Source organism: Muscardinus avellanarius, assembly GCF_963383645.1.
Source record: "Muscardinus avellanarius genome assembly, chromosome: 22".
NCBI classification, from domain to species: Eukaryota; Metazoa; Chordata; class Mammalia; order Rodentia; family Gliridae; genus Muscardinus; species Muscardinus avellanarius.
This window is the reverse complement of record NC_137808.1, coordinates 8,551,922-8,573,547: the sequence shown is the minus strand read 5'-3', so window position 1 is coordinate 8,573,547 and position 21,626 is coordinate 8,551,922. Positions and strand designations below refer to the sequence as shown.

The 21,626-nt window shown below is 52.5% G+C and overlaps 1 protein-coding gene across 1 annotated transcript in view; it reads left to right on the top strand.

The window, feature by feature from the left end:
- The window catches only part of FRMD4B (FERM domain containing 4B), a gene marked incomplete at both ends in the record, with an annotated part of 90,866 nt that overhangs the window by 22,393 nt on the left and 46,847 nt on the right, over positions 1 to 21,626 (top strand). Inside the window, 4 exons of the mRNA XM_080718207.1 lie at positions 1,491 to 1,556; positions 7,877 to 7,971; positions 12,146 to 12,238; positions 15,959 to 16,043. Of these exons, the coding sequence (XP_080574333.1) occupies positions 1,491 to 1,556; positions 7,877 to 7,971; positions 12,146 to 12,238; positions 15,959 to 16,043 (339 nt within the window). The remainder of the gene's footprint in view (positions 1 to 1,490; positions 1,557 to 7,876; positions 7,972 to 12,145; positions 12,239 to 15,958; positions 16,044 to 21,626) is intronic.

Sequence of the window (21,626 nt, the reverse complement as noted above, 5' to 3'; positions counted from 1 at the left end):
TGGGGGCGCACGCTTGTCATCCCAGCACTCGGGAGGCTGAGACGGGGGGGATCGCGGTTCGCGGACAGCCTCAACTACTGAGTGAGGCCCTCTGCAACTCAGTGAGACCCTGTTTCCAAATAAAGAATAAAAAATAGGGCTGGGGTGTAGTTCAGAGGTAGAAAGCCCCTCGGTCTCATCCCCAGTGCCTCAAAAAAAAAAAAAAATTGGAAAAGTTCTGAGGTAGAAAGCCCCTGGGTTCAATCCCCAATACACACACACACACACACACACACACACACACACACACACACACTATATCCAACATAATAATATTAAAGTAAAAAAAATTTTTTTGCAGGTCTGGGGATGGAACCCAGGGGCATTTGTCCCTAGAGCTACACCCCCAGCCGTATTTTTTATTCTTTATTTTGAGACAGGGTCTCACTAAATTGCAGAGGGCCTCACTAGGTAGCTGAGGCTGGCCGCGAACCGCGTTCCTCCCGTCTCAGCCTCCCGAGTGCTGGGATTACAAGCGTGCGCCACCACGCCCGGCTTAGAGTAAAATATTTTCCATAAAATGTGTTTTTTAAATCTGTATACATAGATATCCAGAAGTAGGCACAAAAGCAGCCTGTGGGGTTCTGCTTCGAGTGACAGGGTGGCGTTTTCTGAAGATCAAATAATTTGGAGCCGGCGTTACCCAAGGAGAAGCTGGTTCTCCATTCTACCTATTGTTCAAATGTTTTCAAAGGATACTTCCCCACTCCGGCAACTTTAAGAGATAAACAATTACCTAACATTGGAAATAGATACAGCAAACTGTTCTTAACTACGTATTTAACTGCAGATGGGACATATATATATATATATATATATATATATATATATATATATATATCTCATCTGTAGTTATATATATATGTATATATATGGGATATATATTATATATTATATTATATATAATTATATAAATAATTTATATATTATATTTATATAAATTTATAAATTTATAATTTATATTTATATAAATATTTATATAAATATAAATAATATATATATATTTTAAGTGAGCAAAAAATTTTCAAATCCTCTTTGGAAAAGATTTTCCATTTTAACTCCCCCCCCCCCCCCCGCGTTTCTGCATTACTGTGCGGCTTTGAGCAGACCCCCTCGCTAAAGGCATTTTCCCTTGAAAGATAAAATGCCCTTCAGGGAAGACCGCGGGGCTTTCTTCTGGGACGGCGCTGGGTTTTGCGAAGTGCGCGTTGTTGGGACTTGGTCTACCGAGCCGGTGTCGCATTTGTTAGTAGATCGAGTCTCCTTTGCTGTCTGTCCTGTTCGTCTATACGCGGAAGCCCATGCCCTCCAATAAAGAGATTTGTGGCCGAGTCTGTTAACCAAAACAGAAGCCGGCTGGGGCTGGGCACGGCGACACTGACATCGCACACGGCAGGGCGGCTCCAGGGTCTGTGGCCGCCCGGCATGACACCATCCTTCTGTCCACACAGATGACCGAGGGCCGGCACTGCCTGGTGCACCTCCTAGACGAGAGAAGACTGGAGCTGCTGGTCCAGGTAGGAGCAGCCCCACCATGGCTCCCTCTCAGAGTCTGCGTCCTAAGCTGCTTCTTTAACGGTGTTGTGAAGCCAACGATCAGGAGAGACCGAGGCAGGGAGACAGCTTGAGCACCGAAACTGTGAGCTGGGCCTGGTGGCGCACCCATTCGTCCCTGTCCTCGGGAGGCTGAGACGGGAGGATCGCAGGTCGGAGGCCGGCCTCAGCAACTCAGGGAGACCCTGCTTCGAGATAAAAAAAAATAAAAAATAAGACTAGGGAGGAATGCCTGTGGGTTCAACCTCCAGTACCAAATATAATGATAATGATAATAATAATAATAATAATAATAATAATAGGAGTTATTGTGGTCTGGGGATATAGACGTGGGCCCCAATCTCGGCGTCCGCCCTCAGTCCGTGTAACTCCATCCACTTCTCCGAATCTTCTCTTGGTACTTTGGGGCCACACGCTTCCCTGTGTGGGTGTCAGTGAAGAGGGTCTGCATTTTGCCTTATTCCAGCTACTTAGCGTTGTACCAGCTAAGCACCCAGTTCATGAATTGAAAGCCCAGAGAAGACTCTCCAATTGACAGAATTAAAAAAAAAAAAGTCAAGCCAGTTGTAATGTGTGGGCGGGGTCTCTGGGTGACACGCGTGGCCCAGCGTCAGACACGAGGGTTTAATTATTGGTACCTTTCTTTGTTTTTTGGTGTGTACATGTAGAGGCATTCTACGTCTGAGCTACACCCCCAGGCCTATTTTTCAGTCTTTTTATTTATTTATTTATTTATTTATTATTATTATTATTTTTTTTTAGTGGTACTGGGGTTCCTGGAAGCCCTTCTACCTCCGGGCTACACTCCCAGACCTATTTTTACATTTTTTTTTAAATTGGGAAACAGGGTTTCCTAGGCCAGCACGCGCGGCTGGCTTCGAACCCGCGTGATCCTCCTGTCTCTGCCTCCCAAGCGCGGGGATGACAAGCGTGCGCCACCACGCCCGGCCAGTCTTTTTATTTATGACACAGGGTCTCCCTAAAGTTGCAAAGGGCCTCTCTAAGTAGGTGAGGCTGCCTGTGAACCGCGATCCTCCGGTCTCCGCCTCCCAGCGTGTGTAATAAAAATAAATTTTCGATCGTTTGTCTTTACCTGGACCAAGATCTTGGGGAGGTGAGGACGTCCTTGTGGACCCCCCCACGGCCACATTTGTCAGACGGAGAGGACGCTGTGACCTCAGGGCTCAACCTAGGGTTGAATAGAATTAAAACGGCAAAGGGCAGAGGCCTCTCCTGAGTCGTTTCACCGAATTCATTTATTTGTTCTGGTATGAAATGTGAAAACCCAGGATTTCTACCTCTGAGCTACGCCCCTGCCCTCATGTGTGTTCCTTTTCCTGTTATTTTCCTGGACGGCTCCTTCCGGCGCCCCCTCTGTGTTCCTCGGTTCCCCCTCTGTGTTCCGGCGCCCCCTCTGTGTTCCTCGGTTCCCCCTCGGCCCCGTTTCCTTCTGTTCTGGTGTTTTCCGTCCCGCCCTCATCCGCTCCCTCCGTTTCGGTTACAACCATATCCTGTTTGTGTCTTTTACATCCATCCTGGCATTTTTCTGTTCCCCTCGCTTCTGTTCCCTCTTTTTCGGTTCTAACCATTCTCTTTTCCCCTTTTATTTTCGTCCCAGTGTTTTCTGTTCCACAAACTCCCTTTCTGGGAAGGAACGGAGGGAACGGAAGTGAGCAAAGCAGAAAAGGCCGGAAAGAAACTAAAGTAATAAAGCGTATTATCAGACCAATAAAAAGAAACAGGAGTGAGAGGTACAGAAAACTTCGGAACGAAAGTTCCCCACTAACAGGGCGCTCTATCGGAACCCTTAGAGATGGACCGGAAGTGCCCGGAACCCAAAAGGCGGAACTTTTGTTCCGCGCTAACGGGGCGCCGTATCGGAACCCCTTAGAGACGGAACGGAAGTGCCCGGAACCCAAAAGGCGGAACTTTTGTTCCGCGCTAACGGGGCGCCGTATCGGAACCCCTTAGAGACGGAACGGAAGTGCCCGGAACCCAAAAGGCGGAACTTTCGTTCCGCGCTAACGGGGCGCCCTATTGGAACCCATAGAGACGGAACGGAAGTGCCGGAACCCAAAAGGCGGAACTTTCGTTCCGCGCTAACGGGGTGCTGTATCGGAACCCCTAGAGACGGAAAGGAAGTGTGCGGAACCCAAAATGCGGAACTTTCATTCCGCGCTAACGGGGCGCCCTATTGGAACCCATAGAGACGGAACGGAAGTGCCGGAACCCAAAAGGCGGAACTTTCGTTCCGCGCTAACGGGGCGCCGTATCGGAACCCCTTAGAGATGGAACGGAAGTGCGCGGAACCCAAAAGGCGGAACTTTCGTTCCGCGCTAACAGGGCGCCGTATCGGAACCCCTTAGAGACGGAAAGGAAGTGCGCGGAACCCAAAAGGCGGAACTTTCGTTCTGCGCTAACGGGGCGCCCTATCGGAACCCCTTAGAGACGGAACGGAAGTGCGCGGAACCCAAAAGGCGGAACTTTCGTTCCGCGCTAACGGGGCGCCGTATCGGAACCCCTTAGAGACGGAAGTGCCGGAACCCAAAAGGCGGAACTTTCGTTCCGCGCTAACGGGGCGCTCTATCGGAACCCATAGAGACGGAACGGAAGTGCGTGGAACCCAAAAGGCGGAACTTTCGTTCCGCGCTAACGGGGCGCCGTATCGGAACCCCTTAGAGACGGAACGGAAGTGCCGGAACCCAAAAGGCGGAACTTTTGTTCTGCGCTAACGGGGCGCTCTATCGGAACCCATAGAGACGGAACGGAAGTGCCGGAACCCAAAAGGCGGAACTTTCGTTCCGCGCTAACGGGGCGCCGTATCGGAACCCATAGAGACGGAACGGAAGTGCCGGAACCCAAAAGGCGGAACTTTCGTTCCGCGCTAACGGGGCGCCCTATCGGAACCCCTTAGAGACGGAACGGAAGTGCGCGGAACCCAAAAGGCGGAACTTTCGTTCCGCGCTAACGGGGCGCCGTATCGGAACCCCTTAGAGACGGAACGGAAGTGCCGGAACCCAAAAGGCGGAACTTTCGTTCCGCGCTAACGGGGCGCTCTATCGGAACCCATAGAGACGGAACGGAAGTGCCGGAACCCAAAAGGCGGAACTTTCGTTCCGCGCTAACGGGGCGCCGTATCGGAACCCATAGAGACGGAACGGAAGTGCCGGAACCCAAAAGGCGGAACTTTCGTTCCGCGCTAACGGGGCGCCGTATCGGAACCCATAGAGACGGAACGGAAGTGCGCGGAACCCAAAAGGCGGAACTTTCGTTCCGCGCTAACGGGGCGCCGTATCGGAACCCCTTAGAGACGGAACGGAAGTGCCGGAACCCAAAAGGCGGAACTTTTGTTCTGCGCTAACGGGGCGCTCTATCGGAACCCATAGAGACGGAACGGAAGTGCCGGAACCCAAAAGGCGGAACTTTCGTTCCGCGCTAACGGGGCGCCGTATCGGAACCCATAGAGACGGAACGGAAGTGCCGGAACCCAAAAGGCGGAACTTTCGTTCCGCGCTAACGGGGCGCCCTATCGGAACCCCTTAGAGACGGAACGGAAGTGCGCGGAACCCAAAAGGCGGAACTTTCGTTCCGCGCTAACGGGGCGCCGTATCGGAACCCCTTAGAGACGGAACGGAAGTGCCGGAACCCAAAAGGCGGAACTTTCGTTCCGCGCTAACGGGGCGCTCTATCGGAACCCATAGAGACGGAACGGAAGTGCCGGAACCCAAAAGGCGGAACTTTCGTTCCGCGCTAACGGGGCGCCGTATCGGAACCCATAGAGACGGAACGGAAGTGCCGGAACCCAAAAGGCGGAACTTTCGTTCCGCGCTAACGGGGCACTCTATCGGAACCCATAGAGACGGAACGGAAGTGCCGGAACCCAAAAGGCGGAACTTTCGTTCCGCGCTAACGGGGCGCCGTATCGGAACCCATAGAGACGGAACGGAAGTGCCGGAACCCAAAAGGCGGAACTTTTGTTCTGCGCTAACGGGGTGCCGTATCGGAACCCATAGAGACGGAACGGAAGTGCCGGAACCCAAAAGGCGGAACTTTCGTTCCGCGCTAACGCGGCGCCCTATCGGAACCTATAGAGATGGAACGGAAGTTCCGGAACCCAAAAGGCGGAACTTTCGTTCCGCGCTAACGGGGCGCCCTATCGGAACCCATAGAGACGGAACGGAAGTGCCGGAACCCAAAAGGCGGAACTTTCGTTCCGCGCTAACGGGGCGCCCTATCGGAACCCCTTAGAGACGGAAAGGAAGTGTGCGGAACCCAAAAGGCGGAACTTTCGTTCCGCGCTAACGCGGCGCTCTATCGGAACCCATTGAGAGGACCGGAAGTGCCGAAACCCAAAAGGCGGAACTTTCGTTCCGCGCTAACTGGGCGCCGTATCGGAACCCATAGAGACGGAACGGAAGTGCCGGAACCCAAAAGGCGGAACTTTCGTTCCGCGCTAACGGGGCGCCGTATCGGAACCCATAGAGACGGAACGGAAGTGCGCAGAACAGAAAACTCCAGAAGGAGAGTAAAGTACTGCAGCTTATTATCGCAACTGATGAAAGGAACGGAGCGAGAGGAACAGACAAGGCCCGAATGAAGGTAAAGACGTGAAGAGCGTTGTTAGAACCATGGGCAGGAGCGGAACGCGCGGAACGGCAGAGGCGGGAATGGAAGTGACGCGTGAGCTTCGTCTCGGCTCTGCAGTGAAGGGGACCGCCGACGCCGCCGGGACGAAAGAAAAGCCAATGGAGCCACGTATCGGAGCCCAGGAGAACGGCGCAGCCATCGATGGCGCGGAAGGCCCGGCCCACATGTGGGTAATAAAGCAAGTTATCATCGGAGCCATATTTCGCTCTGTTCCGGGCTCGTGAGCAGCCCGCTTCCGGTCCCTCGTTTCCGGTTCCTTTAGTCCCTTTTAACTCCTCTCTGGTTTCTCTGTCTGCTCACTTCCGGTCTCTTCTTGTTCCTCCTGTTCCCGCGTTTTCCGTCCCGCTCATTTCCGCGCCCGTTTTGGGATCCGATCGTGTCCCTTCATTTCCCTCGCTTTTGCTCCGGACGTTTTGTTTTTCTTACTTTCCATCCTTCTCTCGAACTTTCTTTTGTCGTTTTCTGTTCTCTCCACCTTTCCTCTCCCTTCTTTTTCTTATATCTAGTCTCTTATTTTTTTGTTAGCTTCTGCCCTACAGCAGAGTGTAAAACTCAGCCGGGCCGCGTCCGGCTTGTGTGTTTTATTTTGTTTTGTTTTGTGGTTCTGTGGATTAGACCCAGAGCTGTTCAACCTCCATTCTATAATCCTGGCCCCTTTTATTCATTTTTATTTTTATTTTTATTTTATTTATTTATTTATTTATTTATTTATTTATTTATTTATTTTTGGTGGTACTGGGGTTCCTGGAAGCCCTTCTACCTCCGGGCTACACTCCCAGACCTATTTTTACATTTTTATTTTGGAAACAGGGTCTCCTAAGCCAGCGCGCGCGGCTGGCTTCGAACCTGCGTGATCCTCCTGTCTCTGCCTCCCAAGCGCGGGGATTACAAGCGTGCGCCACCACGCCCGGCCTTCATTTTTATTTTGAAACAGAGTCTTACTTGGTTTGTAAGACTCTCGCCACGTTCCCGAGGCTGGCCTTCACCCTGCAATCCTCCCGCCTCAGCCTCCCGAGCACTGGGGTTCCAGCATGGCCTGCCGCGCCCGGCTCAGTGGGATGTTTAAGAGTTTTATCTTGGTCACTAGCATCCAGTCTCATGGAAAGAAGTACTTTTTCCAAAATAATAACGTATCAGTTAAGCACATAGCTGCCTTAAGTTGGAAAATAAGGGACTTGGGTGAATTGCAAAGGCTTAGATGAGAAATATCGAGTTGATAAGTCCAGCTCCTCTTCTCCCTTTCTCCTCCCCACAGCTCTCAGGGAGGGGCCCGTAGATTAACCTAATCTGCCAGGGGGACCTATTCAAAAGCAAACACGCCAAAGCAGCCTCTTTTTTATTATTTTTTTATATTTATTTATTTATTTATTTATTTATGGGGTTCCTGGAAGCCCTTCTACCTCTGGGCTACACTCCCAGACCCATTTTTATATTTTTATTTGGAAGCAGGGTCTCCTAAGCCGGCGAGTCTGGCTCCGAACCTGCGCAATCCTCCTGTCTCCGCCTCCCCAGCGCGGGGATGACAAGCGTGCGCCACCGCGCCCGGCCAGCCTCCTCTGTTTAGAGGGCGGAAAGGGCTCCGTGCAGTCAGGGCCCGGGGAACCGGCGGCTTCTAATCAGATTTTTATTTGGACAGCCCAAGCTTTTATCAAGAGAACTGCTGGACCTTGTGGCTTCTCATTTCAACCTGAAGGAAAAGGAATACTTTGGGATCACGTTTCTAGATGACACGTAAGTGTTTTTAGTAGTTTTCATGGCTTTATCGTCTGTTTGGCATGCATGCTCGATGCCGTTCGTGGTTAACAGAAAGGGGTCGGGGGGAAATCACTCCAGTGACTTGAGTATGTCCTGTTTAGTTAAAGGGTTTGACTCAAGGATGTTCCACCTCTGAGCTACACCCCAGCCCTATTTTTTACTATTTATTTTTTTTATTTTGAAAGAGGGTCTTGGTAAGTTGCAGAAGGCATAAGTTGCTGAGGCCGGCCTCGAACCTGGGATCCCCCTGTCTCAGCCTCCCAAGTACTGGGATGACAGCGTGAGCTACCACAGCAGGCTTAGTTAAAGGTTTTCCAAGCTGGGCGTGGTGGCGCACGCCTATAATCCCTGCGAATGGGAGGCTGAGACAGGAGGATGGTGCAGGTTCGAAGCCAGCCTCAGCTACTGAGTGAGGCTCTCAGCAACTCAGTGAGACCTTGTCTCCAAATAAAGTATAAAATAGGTCTGGGAGTCTAGCCCGGAGGTAGAAAGCCTCTGGGTTCCACCGCCAGTACCACCAAAAAAAAAAAAAAAAAAAACAGGGCCTGAGGTGTTGCTCAGAGCCCCTGGTTCCCATCCCCAGTACTGAAAAAATAAAAATAAAAATAAATCAATGCCATGTACTCCAGACACAAAATACGTTGGCTAATCATCCGGCAAACTGCACAGCTCTCTCCATTAAGGAGGTGTTTTATTTTATTTTTTTCCAATCCTTCAGTCTGACCAAGTAGAGAATTATCTCGGGAAGGAGTTAGTTCTAACACCCCCGGCTTCTCACTGTCTGCAACCTGGGTAGGCGCCCGGCCTCTCGGGAATGCCAGCAGCCTCAGGTCAGACCTCGGGTGCCCGGGAGGTGTAGACAAACCTTCCCGTGTTGATCCCAGGGCTGAGCAGAGCAGGAGGGGGCAGAGGGGGCGGCAGCAGCCCCTCTGGACCCCAGAAGCATCTGTCCACGGGGGCGCTGTCCGGGGCTGCCCTCTGCTGGCCGAAGCGGGGAGTGCAGGCGACCCTGGGCCACGGCCTAATCCGGCCAGAAACCAAAATCGGGCCGCGTGGATCCGTGATCAGACAGACAGACACACGCAGCAGTACGCGGAGACGCCAAGTGCGCGGTGGCAGACGGCCGGGGTAGAAACAGAGCGTGCTACGCGCCCTGTGACCTAGCAGCTCGCACAGAGCTGAGATTAAAACCGGGAATGCTAGAGCTGCCGTGCCAGCCAGCACTTGGAGGCCGAGACAGAAGGGTCACGGGTTTGAGGCCGGCCTCAACAACTTAACGAGACCCTGTTTTAAAATAAAAAGGGATGCCGGGCGTGGGGGCGCACGCTTGTCATCCCAGCGCTTGGGAGGCTGAGACCGGAGGATCGCGGTTCGCGGACGGCCTCAGCTACTTAGCGAGGCCTTCCGCAACTCAATGAGACCCTGTTTCAAAGTAAAGAATAAAAAATAGGGCAGGGGGTGTAGCTCGGAGGTCGAATGCCCCTGGGTTCCATGCCCAGACCCGCAAAAAGTTAAAATTTAAAAATAAAAAGGTATGAAGGCTTAGCTTAAAAGTAGACTGTCCCTGGGTTCAGTCCCTGTGTGTGTGTGTGTGTTGCAGTGGCTTGGACCAGGGGCATTCTACCTCTGAGCCACACCCCTCCCCTTTAGCACTTTTTATTTTATTTATTCATTTATTTTTACTTTATTTATTTATTTATTTGTTTGTTTGGTGGCACTGGGGTTCCTGGAAACCCTTCTACCTCCGGGCTACACTCCCAGACCTATTTTATATTTTTATTTGGAAACAGGGTCTCTTAAGCCCGCGAGGCTGGCTTCGAACCTGCGCGATCCTCCTGTCTCCGCCTCCCGAGCGCAGGCGGGGATGACGAGCGTGCGCACCGCGCCGGGCTAGCAGCACTTTTTATTTTGAACCAAGGTCTCGCTGAGTCATCAAGGCCGGCCTCCAACCTGTGGTCCTCTGTGTCAGCCTCCCTGTCTCCGGCACGGCTGAAACGGGCCACCGCCTCCAGCCGAGCGGCCTGGTGATAAGCGCGTGCAGCGGGGCCGCAGGAGGCCGGAGGGTCTTTCTGGCTGGACAGCGGGAGCCTTAGGCAGGGGGCGAGGAGAAGGCCTTCCCGGCACAGTCACTGGGGCAGACACGCAGATGCGGCCCCGGGCGCACGGGCTTCGCCAGCGTGGAGGCTGCAGCCGGCCACGGAGTCAGGGCCGAGCGGAGGCCAGCATCGTACCAGGCGGGAGCCGCCCGGCCGTTCAGGTGCCTGGCACCGGGCCCTCTGTCTCAGCTGCACAGGTTTGAGTTTTTGTTTGTTTTTTTCTTTTTCTTTTCTTTTTTTGTGGCACTGGGGATGGAACCGGTACCATCTACCTCTAAGGTACACCCTCAGCCCTATTGATTATTATTATTATTATTATTATTACTATTACTATTATTCTTTATTTGGAAGCAGGGTCTCACCGAGTTGCAAAGGGCCTCACTATCTAGCTGAGGCTGTGCGCGAACCGCGATCCTCCTGTCCCAGCCTCCCGAACGCTGGGAGGACGAGCGTGCATTGGCCACCGCGCCCGGCACGTATTTTTCTTTCCTTGTCTGGTAAACATCTTTGGAAAGCGTTCCTTCCCGCCTAGACGCCCATGGCCCCCACGCCGGGTGCTTCCCAGGACACCCATGAAACCCCTAAGCCGCGTCAGCCGGTGCCTCGGTGGGCCCGTTCACAAATAGCCGAGGGGCTGCTTTGTCCAGGGCAACAGCTGCCGCAGAGGAATAGACAGCGGAGGGGCCGGGATGGATGGGCAGCGGTCACCCTGGAGGACCCAGCCAGGCCCGGAGGTGGCACCGCCTGCAGGGCCGACTCGGGCCCCTAGAGGGCAGCGTTGCCCGCAGCCCCAGGCCTGCGCGCCCTGGAACGGCGTCCCCGCTCCCCCAGCAGCTCTGGTTCCTGCGTTAGCCAGGACGTCACTGGGGGAGAAATAGAAATAACAAGGGGTTTTCTAACACCCTTGGGGCTCCGTCCACCGCCCTCTGACGGGCCCAGGCGCAGTCGTGGCCGGAAACAAAATGTTGGTTCATGGTTGGTCTGGACAGCCGAGACATAGCTATGTTTCTACGTCGGTTCCATGTCTTGTATTTTGATGGGAACTTTTTTTTTTTTTCCTTTTGCGGGTCTGGGATGGAACCCAGGGGCATTCGACCTCCGAGCTACACCCCCTGCCCAATTTTTTTTTTATTCTTTAATTTGAAACAGGGTCTCACTGAGTTACAGGCTGAGGCTGTCCACGAACTGCGATCCTCCAGTCTCAGCCTCCCGAACGCTGGGATCGCAAGCGTGCGCCACCACGCCCGGGTCAGTTCTCTTATTTATCTTTTTTATTATACAGTGCTCTTCTAAGAAAGTCAAGACACAGTCATTAGCACGTTTACCTTGTAATTACGGAAACAAGAACACACTTTTCCCTCCAGGGTTAAAACCGGTGACAGAGACCCAGCCCAAAGTTACACGAAAGCTCATCAACTCTCTGGCGTCAACCTTTCCTGTAGCAAGAGTCCTGAGTTACTGGTTGAAATGGCGCCGGCCTGTCATGCAAGTATTTGGGAGGCTGAAACAGGAGGATCGCAGGAGGAGGCCAGCCTCGGCAACTTATCCAGACCCTGTTTCCAAATGAAAAACAAAACAGGGCTGAGGGTTTAGCATGGCGGTAGAATGTCTCTGGGTTCAATCCTAGGACCATAAAGATGGATGGATGGATGGATGGATGGATGGATGGATGGATGGATAGAAGATAGATAGCCGTGCGTGGTGGCGCACGCTTGTCATCCCAGCACTCGGGAGGCTGAGACAGGAGGATCGCGGTTCGCGGCCAGCCTCAGCTACTTAGTGAGGCCCTCTGCAACTCAGTGAGACCCGGTTTCAAAATAAAGAATAAAAATAGGACAGGGGGTGTAGCTCGGAGGTCGAATGCCCCTGGGTTCCATCCCCAAGCCCGCAAAAAAATAAAATAAGAATTCAAATAGAAATTGCAGAAACGGCTCTGTTACCAGCGGTAACAGGTCAGGCCCCCGATGTTGGCCTGGGTATGAGAATAAGTCTTTCCCCGCGCCGCCCGCGCCTGGACTCTCGCGTGACCGCTTCCTCCTCTCTGCCCGTCACAGTGGCCAGCAGAATTGGCTGCAGCTGGACCTCCGCGTGCTCGACCACAACTTGCCCAGGAAGCCCGGGCCGGCCCTGCTGCACTTCGCGGTCAGGTGTGTACACGCGGACGCGTCCTTAGGTTGCTCACAGATCTACCATTTGCCCACTGTGTGTGTGTGTGTCTGTGGCTCTGTGTTTTCCCAAAGATTGAACCCTGGGGCATGCCACCTCTGAGCTACATCTCCAGCCCTTTTAAATTTTTATTATTTATTTATTTATTTATTTATTTTGCGGTACTGGGAATAGAACCCAGAGGCATTCTACCTCCGAGCTTCACTCCCAGCTTTTAGTCTGTTTATTTTATTTTATTTATTTATTTTTGTGGTACTGGGGATGGAACTCAGGGGCGTTCTACCTCCAAGAGACACCCCCAGCCCTATTTTTTTTTTTTTTTTTTTGGTGGTACTGGGGTTCCTGGAAACCCTTCTACCTCCAGGCTACATTCCCAGACTATACATACATACATACATACATACATACATACATACATACATATATATATTTTTAAAACCTGCGTGATCCTCCTGTCTCTGCCTCCCAAGCACGGGGATGACAAGCGTGCGCCACCACGCCCGGCTCCTATTTTTTATTCTTTATTTTGGAAGCAAGGTCTCACAGAGTTGCAGAGGGCCTCAGTAAGTAGTTGAGGCTGGCCTCAAACCCAGATCCTCTGGTCTCAGCCTCCCGAATTAAGGGATTACAAACGTGCACCACCACGCCTGGCTTAGTTCTGCAGTTTTTAGGAACAGACCATGGTGCTTGTAAGATGTATGTATCTGTGTGTGTGTGTGTGTGTGTGTGTGTGTGTGTGTGTGTACACGCATGCAAAAACATATATCTTGGACCAGTAAGGAAGGAAATGTTAGGGAAACATAGAAAATTAAAGCTACGTAGCTCTCAAAAAATTAAAAGAGCTGCGATAAGCCGGGCGTGGGGGCGCACGCTTGTCATCCCAGGACTCGGGAGGCTGAGACCGGAGGATCGCGGTTCGCGGACAGCCTCGGCTACTTAGCGAGGCCCTCTGCAACTCAGTGAGACCCGGTTTCAAAATAAAGAATAAAAACTAGGGCTGGGGGTGGAGCTCGGAGGTCGAATGCCCCCGGGTTCCATCCCCAGCGCTGAAAGAAAAGGTCTTTATTCTGTGAATGTGGCACGCTGGTGTCTTTTCATGAGGAAGCCGCAGATGTGGCTTCTGGTGTGCGTGCGAGGAGGGAGGGAGGGAGCGAGCGTGCGCCCAGGTGCGTGGGGAGCAGCGGAAACAGGTAATGGCGGGAGCCTGGGACCCCTGGGGGCCTGTTTCCTGCGCCGGCCGGGGCACAGTCGGCCTGAGTTCACAAGCCGGGGGACCGGTGGCTGGGCCACTCAGCACCTGCCGTGCTCTCTCTGATTCTCAAAGACACCAAGAAAGACCAGACCAGGGCGACTCGGGTGGTTTTTTTAAGGTACTGAGGATTGAACTCAGGGCGTTCTACCTCTGAGCTACACCCAGCTCTATTCTTTGTTTCGAAACAGGGTCTCAAAGCCGGGCATGGTGGTGCCGGGCGTGGTGGTGCACGCTTGTCTGAATTGGGGTTGCCGACGGCCGCTTGTGGTCAGGAGAAGATAGCTTTGTGCGCTAGAGGGTATATTCCTGCTTCTCCCAGAAAATGGGCTCCGATTTTGCTTGTAATTTGCACTGTGGCGCACGCTTCTCATTCCGGTACTTGGAAGCCCAAGATAGAAGGATCTCAGGTTCTTAGCAACCTAGCGAGACCCTCGGCAACTTAGTAAGACCCTGTTTCCAAATATAAAGTAAAAGTCACCAGGCACGGGGGGCCACACCTGTAGGCACGGGCGGGGGGGGGGGCACACCTGTAATCCCAGTTCTGGAGAAGCTAAGGTGACAGGAGGGTCTCAGGTTCAAGGCCAGCCACAGCAACTTAGTGAGACTCTGCTTCCAAGTAAAAAAACAAAATAGGGCGTCCGGGCGTGCTGCTGCCCACCTGTCATCCCAGGACTTAGGAGGCTGAGACGGGGATTGTGGGTTCAGGCCCACCCCAGCCACTTAGCGAGACCCTGTTTCAAAACAAGAAAATAACAAAGGGAATAGAGGTGTGGCTCAGAGTACTCTGGCTTCAACCCTCAGTGTAGAAAGGAGGAGCCGGGCGTGGGGGCGCACGCTTGTCATCCCAGCATTCGGGAGGCCGAGACCGGAGGATCGCGGTTCACAGACAGCCTCGGCTACTTAGCGAGGCCCTGTTTCAAAATAAAGAATCAAAAATAGGGCAGGGGTTATAGCTCAGAGGTCAAATGCCCCTGGGTTCTATCCCCAGATCTGCAAAAAAAAAAAAAAAGGAAGGAAGGAAGGAAGGAAGGATGGATGGACCTTTCTGGTTCCTAAATTTCTTCCCCAACCCACTTCTGCCCTGTGTTGATTTCTCAAGCCCTCCCAGCCCCCCATCTTCATTAATCTCACTTATCCATGAGGTCAGCCCTTGTGTGTAAGCGCACAAAGGCTTTCTTCTCCTCCTGGAACTCCCCTGGACGAGTCCACCTGGGGGTGGAATTTTCCCAGTGATTTTACCGTCTGGGTGATCAATCTTTCGGGGCCTTCGTGCGTGCCTGGGACGTCTCCTTACCCCTGGGGGCTTGGCAGCCGTGGCCCAGCGCTGGGAATGTGTCTCAGCCCACCCCGGGGCCCAAACACGTCAGCGTGAAGCAGGGCTGCAGCCCCGAGGGGCCGTGGCGGGGGCCCTCTCGCCATCTGTCTCCCCGAAGAGGTTGTTAGCGCCCTGCTCCCCTCCCTGCCCTGGGGAGCCATCAGACCTGCAGCCCCGTGTCAAATCCTAGAAAGGGGCCGGAGGAGGCCCCACAATGCCATTTGCATGAGAAGGGAGCAGGATTGATCCCGGCTTGGCTTGCAGCCCAGGGAAAGCCCAGCTCCTCCAGGGCAGGAGGACGAGAGAGGCTGGCGCTGAACTCTCCCCAGAGGACGGGACCCACGGAGCGCAGGCCATCGCGTGGGCCTTGCTGAGGACGGGGCTGGGCGTCCCTTGGCTCATCTGCACACACCAAAGTTGTGCAGGCGGGATTTCCTCTGCAGGTGTGTGCGCGCACGCCCACAGATGCAGAATTTTCCCCCCCAGGTTCTGGGGATGGAGCCCAGGGGCATTCTGCCTCCGAGCTGCACCCTCAGCCCTATTTTTTTTTTTTTTTTTTTTTTGGTGGTTCTGGGGTTCCTGGAAGCCCTTCTACCTCCGGGCTACACTCCCAGACCTAGTTTTACATTTTTTTTTAAATTGGGAAACAGGGTTTCCTAGGCCAGCACGCACGACTGGCTTTGAACCTGCGCGATCCTCCTGTCTCCGCCTCCCAAGCGCGGGGATGACAAGCGTGCGCCGCCACGCCCGGCCTCTATTTTTTATTCTTAATTTTGAAACAGGGTCTCACTGAGTTGCAGAGGGCCTCGCTAAGTAGCTGAGGCTGTCCAGGAACCGCGATCCTCCCGTCTCAGCCTCCGAGTGCTGGGATTGCAGGCGTGCGCCCCCACGCCCGGCTCCGCGTCGTTTAAATGAGGAAAGAAAGCCCAGCTAGCCCACGCCTGGCTCCTGGAAACTCTCGGGCAGGCCCATAGGCATGCTTCGGGTTAGTAAACACGGAAAATCCGAGAGAGCCGGGCGCAGGGCTCCTCCAAACCCCATCCTGCTGTTGGGGCCTTCCGAATGGAGCCACACAGGCGTGCCGGGAGACGGAAATAAATCTCCAGAGACGCAAACCCCTGTGCTGTTTTTCAGGTTTTACATCGAGAGCATCTCGTACTTGAAGGAGAAAACCACGGTGGAGCTGTTCTTCCTGAACGCGAAGGCCTGTGTGCACCAGGTGAGGCCCCGGCCGCCTCCGCCCCGGGCGGCATCGCACCCGCCACCGAGAAACCCGCTTTCTCTGTTCTCATGTCCCAAGGGAGAAGAGAGTCCCATCCGTCCCGTCCTGTGGGTATTTCCTCACTCACCCCGGCCCCACCAGGATGGCAGATCTCGGATTTGGCGAGGATCAGGAACATAGAAGAAAGGCCTCGCGGACGTGGGGGCGCACGCAGCAGCGTCGTCCCAGTACTTGGGCGGCTGAGACAGGGGGGTCGTGGTTCGCGGCCGGCCTCGGCTGCTTTTGAGGCCTTTGCAACTCAGTGAGACCCTGTTTCAAAATAAAGAGTAAGAAATAGGGCAGGGGGGGGAGCTCAGAGGTAGAAGGGCCCTCGGGTCCATCCCCAGGACCACACACAAAAAACGTGACCCGGTCCACCTTGCTTCAGTTACGCGGAAGCTTCCATCAGGCAGGCATGGAGCCGGCTTTGTTTATTTTTAGCGGCTCTCTTGAGATATATTTGACCGTACAGAGAGTATGTAATTTTGCACGCTTGGACTTAGGCTTCGGTGGCACCCAGGAAACAAGCGCCTCAATTGAGATAAGGAGACTCTCCCAGGGACCAGCCATCTGCTTTCTTTTTTTTTGTTTTTGTTTTTTCCAATAGATTAGTTTTTATTTTCTAGAGTCTCGTAGGAATAGACTCACAGCAGGTAACCCTTCATCATCTTTCAGTGACTGTGTTTTGAGGTCCATCCATGTTGTGTCAATAGTGAGCTAACCCTTTTTAACTGCCGAGTAGTAGTCCGCTGAATGGATATACCACAGTTATTTCCCCGTTTGCATTCAGATTGTACCAGTGTGGAGACTATTTCAGATGAAGCTGCTATGATATTCATGTACAAACTTTTGGACATACATTTCTTTTTTTTCTTTCTTTCTTTTTTTTTTTTTTTTTTTTTTTTGGTGGTACTGGGGTTCCTGGAAGCCCTTCACTCCCAGACCTATTTTATATTTTTGAAACAGGGTCTCTTACGCCAGCGCGGCTGGCTTCGAACCTGCGCGATCCTCCAGTCTCCGCCTCCCAAGCGCGGGGATGACGAGCGTGCCCACCACGCCCGGCCTGGACATATGTTTCTTTAATCTTGGATAAGCACCTAGGAAGGGAATGGTTAGATTGTAGGGGAGAGAGGGAGAGAGAGCGCGCGTGTGAGCGTGTGTGTGTGTGTGTGTGTGTGTGTGTGTGTGTGTGTGTGACTGCGGATGGAACCCGGGGGCATCCTACCTCTGAGCTACACCCCATCCCTCTTTAATTTTTTATTTTGAAACAGAGTCTAAGTTGCTGAGGTTGGCCTCAAACCTAAGATCCTCCCTTCTCAGCCTCCCAGGGACTGGGGTGACAGGCACGGCCCCCACGCCTGGCCGAGAAGTTTCTCTTCCTTCTAACGTGGGAGTTGAGTGCACATGACGTCGCCCTCTGCGCCGATAGAGTAGGAACCCATGAGTTCTGATATTGTGGTTTGGGTTTTATTTACTTTGAAATATTTTCCAGTGCTGCTGATTTTACTTTTCATTTATTACCAGTGTTTAAGAGCATGCCATTTGGTGTGTAAATATCACGGAGTTTTAGAGGTCTTTCTGCTTTTTATTTTCAGCTTAATCCCACTTTTGACCAGAGAACGTACTTTGGGGGCAGTCTACTTCCAAACTACACACCCAGCCCTTTTTTTTTTTCTTTTTTCCATTTATTATTATTATTATTATTATTATTATTATTATTATTTATTTTTTTTTTTGGTGGTTCTGGGGTTCCTGGAAGCCCTTCTACCTCCGGGCTACACTCCCAGACCTATTTTATAGGTTTTATTCGGAAACAGGGTCTCCTAAGCCAGCGCGGCTGGCTTCTAACCTGCGCGATCCTCCCGTCTCCGCCTCCCAGGCGCCACAATTCTGACGCAAAAGGCGGCTGGTGGGAGTGGACAGTTGAGAAAATATAGTAAATGGGAGGTCCAGTTGGCTGGACTAGTCTACAGTGCTGAAAATGAAAGTGTTTTCTTATCGACCTATGCAAGATGTCCCGATACGGCAGCGACCTGGACGGGCCTCTGTAGCCACAGGGTTGGTTGGAGCACCGCGCCCCTGACTTTCTCCTGATTCACCCCGCCCTCCCTCTGATCAGCCCTGATTATCTTGGACGCACCTCGCACTTTTTCTTTAGTAAATGACTAGTTTGGTCTCAGAGCTCTCTGATGCTCTCGGCTCGAGCCCTCGTAAACCCGGGTCAGGGTGCGTTTAAGGAGCACTGTAATTAGAGTCTGCGTTCAACGTCGTCCTGTCTGGGGAGGACAGGGGCGGGCGTTCGGGCCTCCGTGTCTGTCTAATAATGGCGACCCCTCTGTTCTCGGGCCGCCCTCTGCCCGGGTCTCAGAGGCGGGTGCCCCGGACTCCCCGAGCTCCTTGCTGAGGCCCGGCCTACCCGGCCTACTTAGGCTCAAACCTCTTTGCACGGCAGAGCGGTTTGACCAGAGATCCGCCATGCCCCTCGTAAACATCCACGCCCTTGCTTTGAGAATGTGTTGGTACAAGACTTTAAAGGAGGGCTCAGAGATGGGCAGAGACCGGAGGATCGCGGTTCGCGGACAGCCTCAGCTACTTAGTGAGGCCCTCTGCAACTCAGTGAGACCCGGTTTCAAAATCAAGAAAATATAGGGGTAGGGGTATAGTTTGGAGGTAGAATGCCCTGGGTTCCATCCCCAGTACCAAAAAAAAAAAAAAAATGATTAAAACAGCATATATTTCATACCAGGGCACTGTGGTACATGGCCACCATCCCAGTCCTCTGGGGGCTGAGACGGGAGAATTTCAGATTTGAGGCCAGTCTTAGCAAATTAGTGAGACATGTAGCAACTTAAGAGACTTTGCTCAAAATTTAAAAAAAAATTAAAAGGGCTGGTAGCCGGGCATGGTGGCTCACCCTTGTAATCCCAGCATTCGGGAGGCTGAGACAGGAGAATTGAGGTTTTTGGACAGCCTCAGCTACTCAGTGAGGCCCTCTGCAACTCAGTGAGACCCGGTCTCAAAATAAAGGATAAAAAATAGGGCTGGGGGTGTCGCTCGGGGGTAGAACGCCCCTGGGTTCCATCTCCAGCGCCACACGCACACAATTCTAGTTTGGGCGGGCGCGGGGGCAGCCCCTATAATCCCGGTGACCTGGAGGCCGAGGAGGGATCAATGCAGGTTCCAGAGCAGCCTGGACAATTTAGGGAGATTCTGCCTCAAAATAAAAAGGGCTGGGGGTGTAGCTCAGTGACAGTGTGCCCCCCGGGCTTAAGCCCTAGGACTGGGAAAAAAAAATGTTTTCAAAAATAACTTTATTTATTTATTTATTTATTTATTTATTTATTTATTTTGGTGGTACTGGGGTTCCTGGAAGCCCTTCTACCTCTGGGCTACACTCCCAGACCTATTTTCTACTTTTATTTGGAAACAGGGCCTCTTAAGCCAGCGCGGCTGCGCGATCCTCCCGTCTCCGCCTCCCCAGCACGGGGATCACAAGCGTGTGCCACCACGCCTGGCAAAAAAAAAATGTTTTGTTTTTTTTTTTAAAGCATAAATATCCAGGCGTGGTCACGCACACCTGTAATCCCAGCACTTGGGAGGCGGAGACAGGAGGATTACAGGTTCTGGAGGCCGGCCTCAGCAATTTACAGAAACTGTAGTCTGTATAGTCGGCCTCTGAGCTACACCCCCAGCCCTTTTCACTTTTTACTATGAGACAGGGTCTCCGTAAGCGCTAAGTCTTGGAGGCTGGTCTTGAACCTGCGATCCTCCTGTCTCAGCCTCCCAAGTCCTGGGATGACAGGCGTGTGCTGCCACACCCAGCTCGGCCCGGGACTTTGAGAATATCTTTATTTTATACCACAATAAGACAGCCCCAGGCTCTCTTTGCAGCCATAGCTTGGGAATCTGCCATTTTTCTAGTTTTCTCTAGAAAACAATATCTCATTTCTTTTCTTTTTTCTTTTTTCTTTTTTGGCAGGTCTGGAAATGGAACCCAGGGGCATTCTACCTCTGAGCTATACCCCACTATAAATTATTATTATTATTATTATTATTATTATTATTATTATTTTGCAGGTCTGGGGATGGGGCATTTGACCTCTGAGCTACACCCCCTGCCCTATTTTTTATTACTTATTTTGAAACAGGGTCTCACTAAGTAGCTGAGGCTGGCCACGAACCACAATCCTCCAGTCTCAGCCTCCCGGAAGCTGGGATGACAAGCGTGCGCCACCGCGCTGCCTAAACTATTGTTTATTTTGAAACAAGATCTCACTAGTTAGCTGAGTCTCCCCACTAAGTCCCTGCAGCCGGCCTCCACCCCGCGATCCTCCTGTCTCGGATCCCCCGAGTCCTGGGGTGACAGGCCTGCGCCCCCACACCGGACCCTCATTCCATCTTCGATTTCTTTTTTTTTTTTTTTTTTGGTGGTACTGGAGGTGGAACCCAGAGGCTTTCTACCTCCGGGCTAGACTCCCAGACCTATTTTATATTTTATTTGGAAACAGGGTCTCACTAAGTTGCCGAGAGCCTCACTAAGTAGCCGAGGCTGGCTTCGAACCCGTGCGATCCTCCTGTCTCCGCCTCCCAAGCTCGGGGGTTACAAGTGGCGCCACCACGTCCGGCCCCGATTTAACTTCTTATTTGCAAACGGTATCTCCCTAGGTTCCCGAGAGCCTCACTAAATTGCCCAGGCTGCCCTCAAACCTGCGATCCTACGGTCTCAGCCTCCCAAGTACTGGGATGACTGGTGTGTGCCACCACGCCCGCGTCTATTTTATTTATACATTTAATTTTTATTCAGAAGCAGGTTCAGGCCAGGCGTGGTGGCGCACGCTTGTGATCCCCACGCTTGGGAGGCTGAGACGGGAGGATCGCACGGGTTCAAAGCCAGCCTCAGCTACTTAGTGAGGCTCTCAGCAACTTAGTGAGACCCTGTTTCCAAATAGAGTATAAAATAGGTCTGGGAGTGTAGCCCAGCGGTAGAAAGCCCCTGGGTTTCACCCCCAGTACCACCAAAAAAAAAATAAAAAAAAAAATAAAAAAGCAGGGTCTTGCTAGTTTGCTGAGGGTCCAAGTTGCTGAGGCCGGCCTCGAACCTGACATCTTCCCGTCTCAGCCTCCCAAGCCCAGAGCCGACAGTCCGTGGTAGGGCATCCCTGGATCCAGTGCCCAGTACCACAAAATAATCATAATAATTAATAATCACCCTCATCGTAATATGAGATGTCCAGGGCGACCGGCGGGTGGCTCCCTCTTCCCTGGGCGCAGCCCTGTATCTGGCTCCCCGTCTCCTTGTCGACCCGGGTGGTCATGGAAACCCAGCCCGGGTTCTCCTTACATCCCTCAGTGTTAGCCTGAGGCTCCTATAAGGTTTCCTGTTGTCATGGCTGGAAGTCAAAGAAATCCTCCATCCCGAGGGGGCTCTTTATTTTATTTTATTTGTTTCGTTTTTTTGGTATCGAACCCAAGGACGCTCTACCACCAAGCTACGTCCCCAGCTCTTTTTATTCTTTGAAACAGAGTCTTGCTGAGTTACTG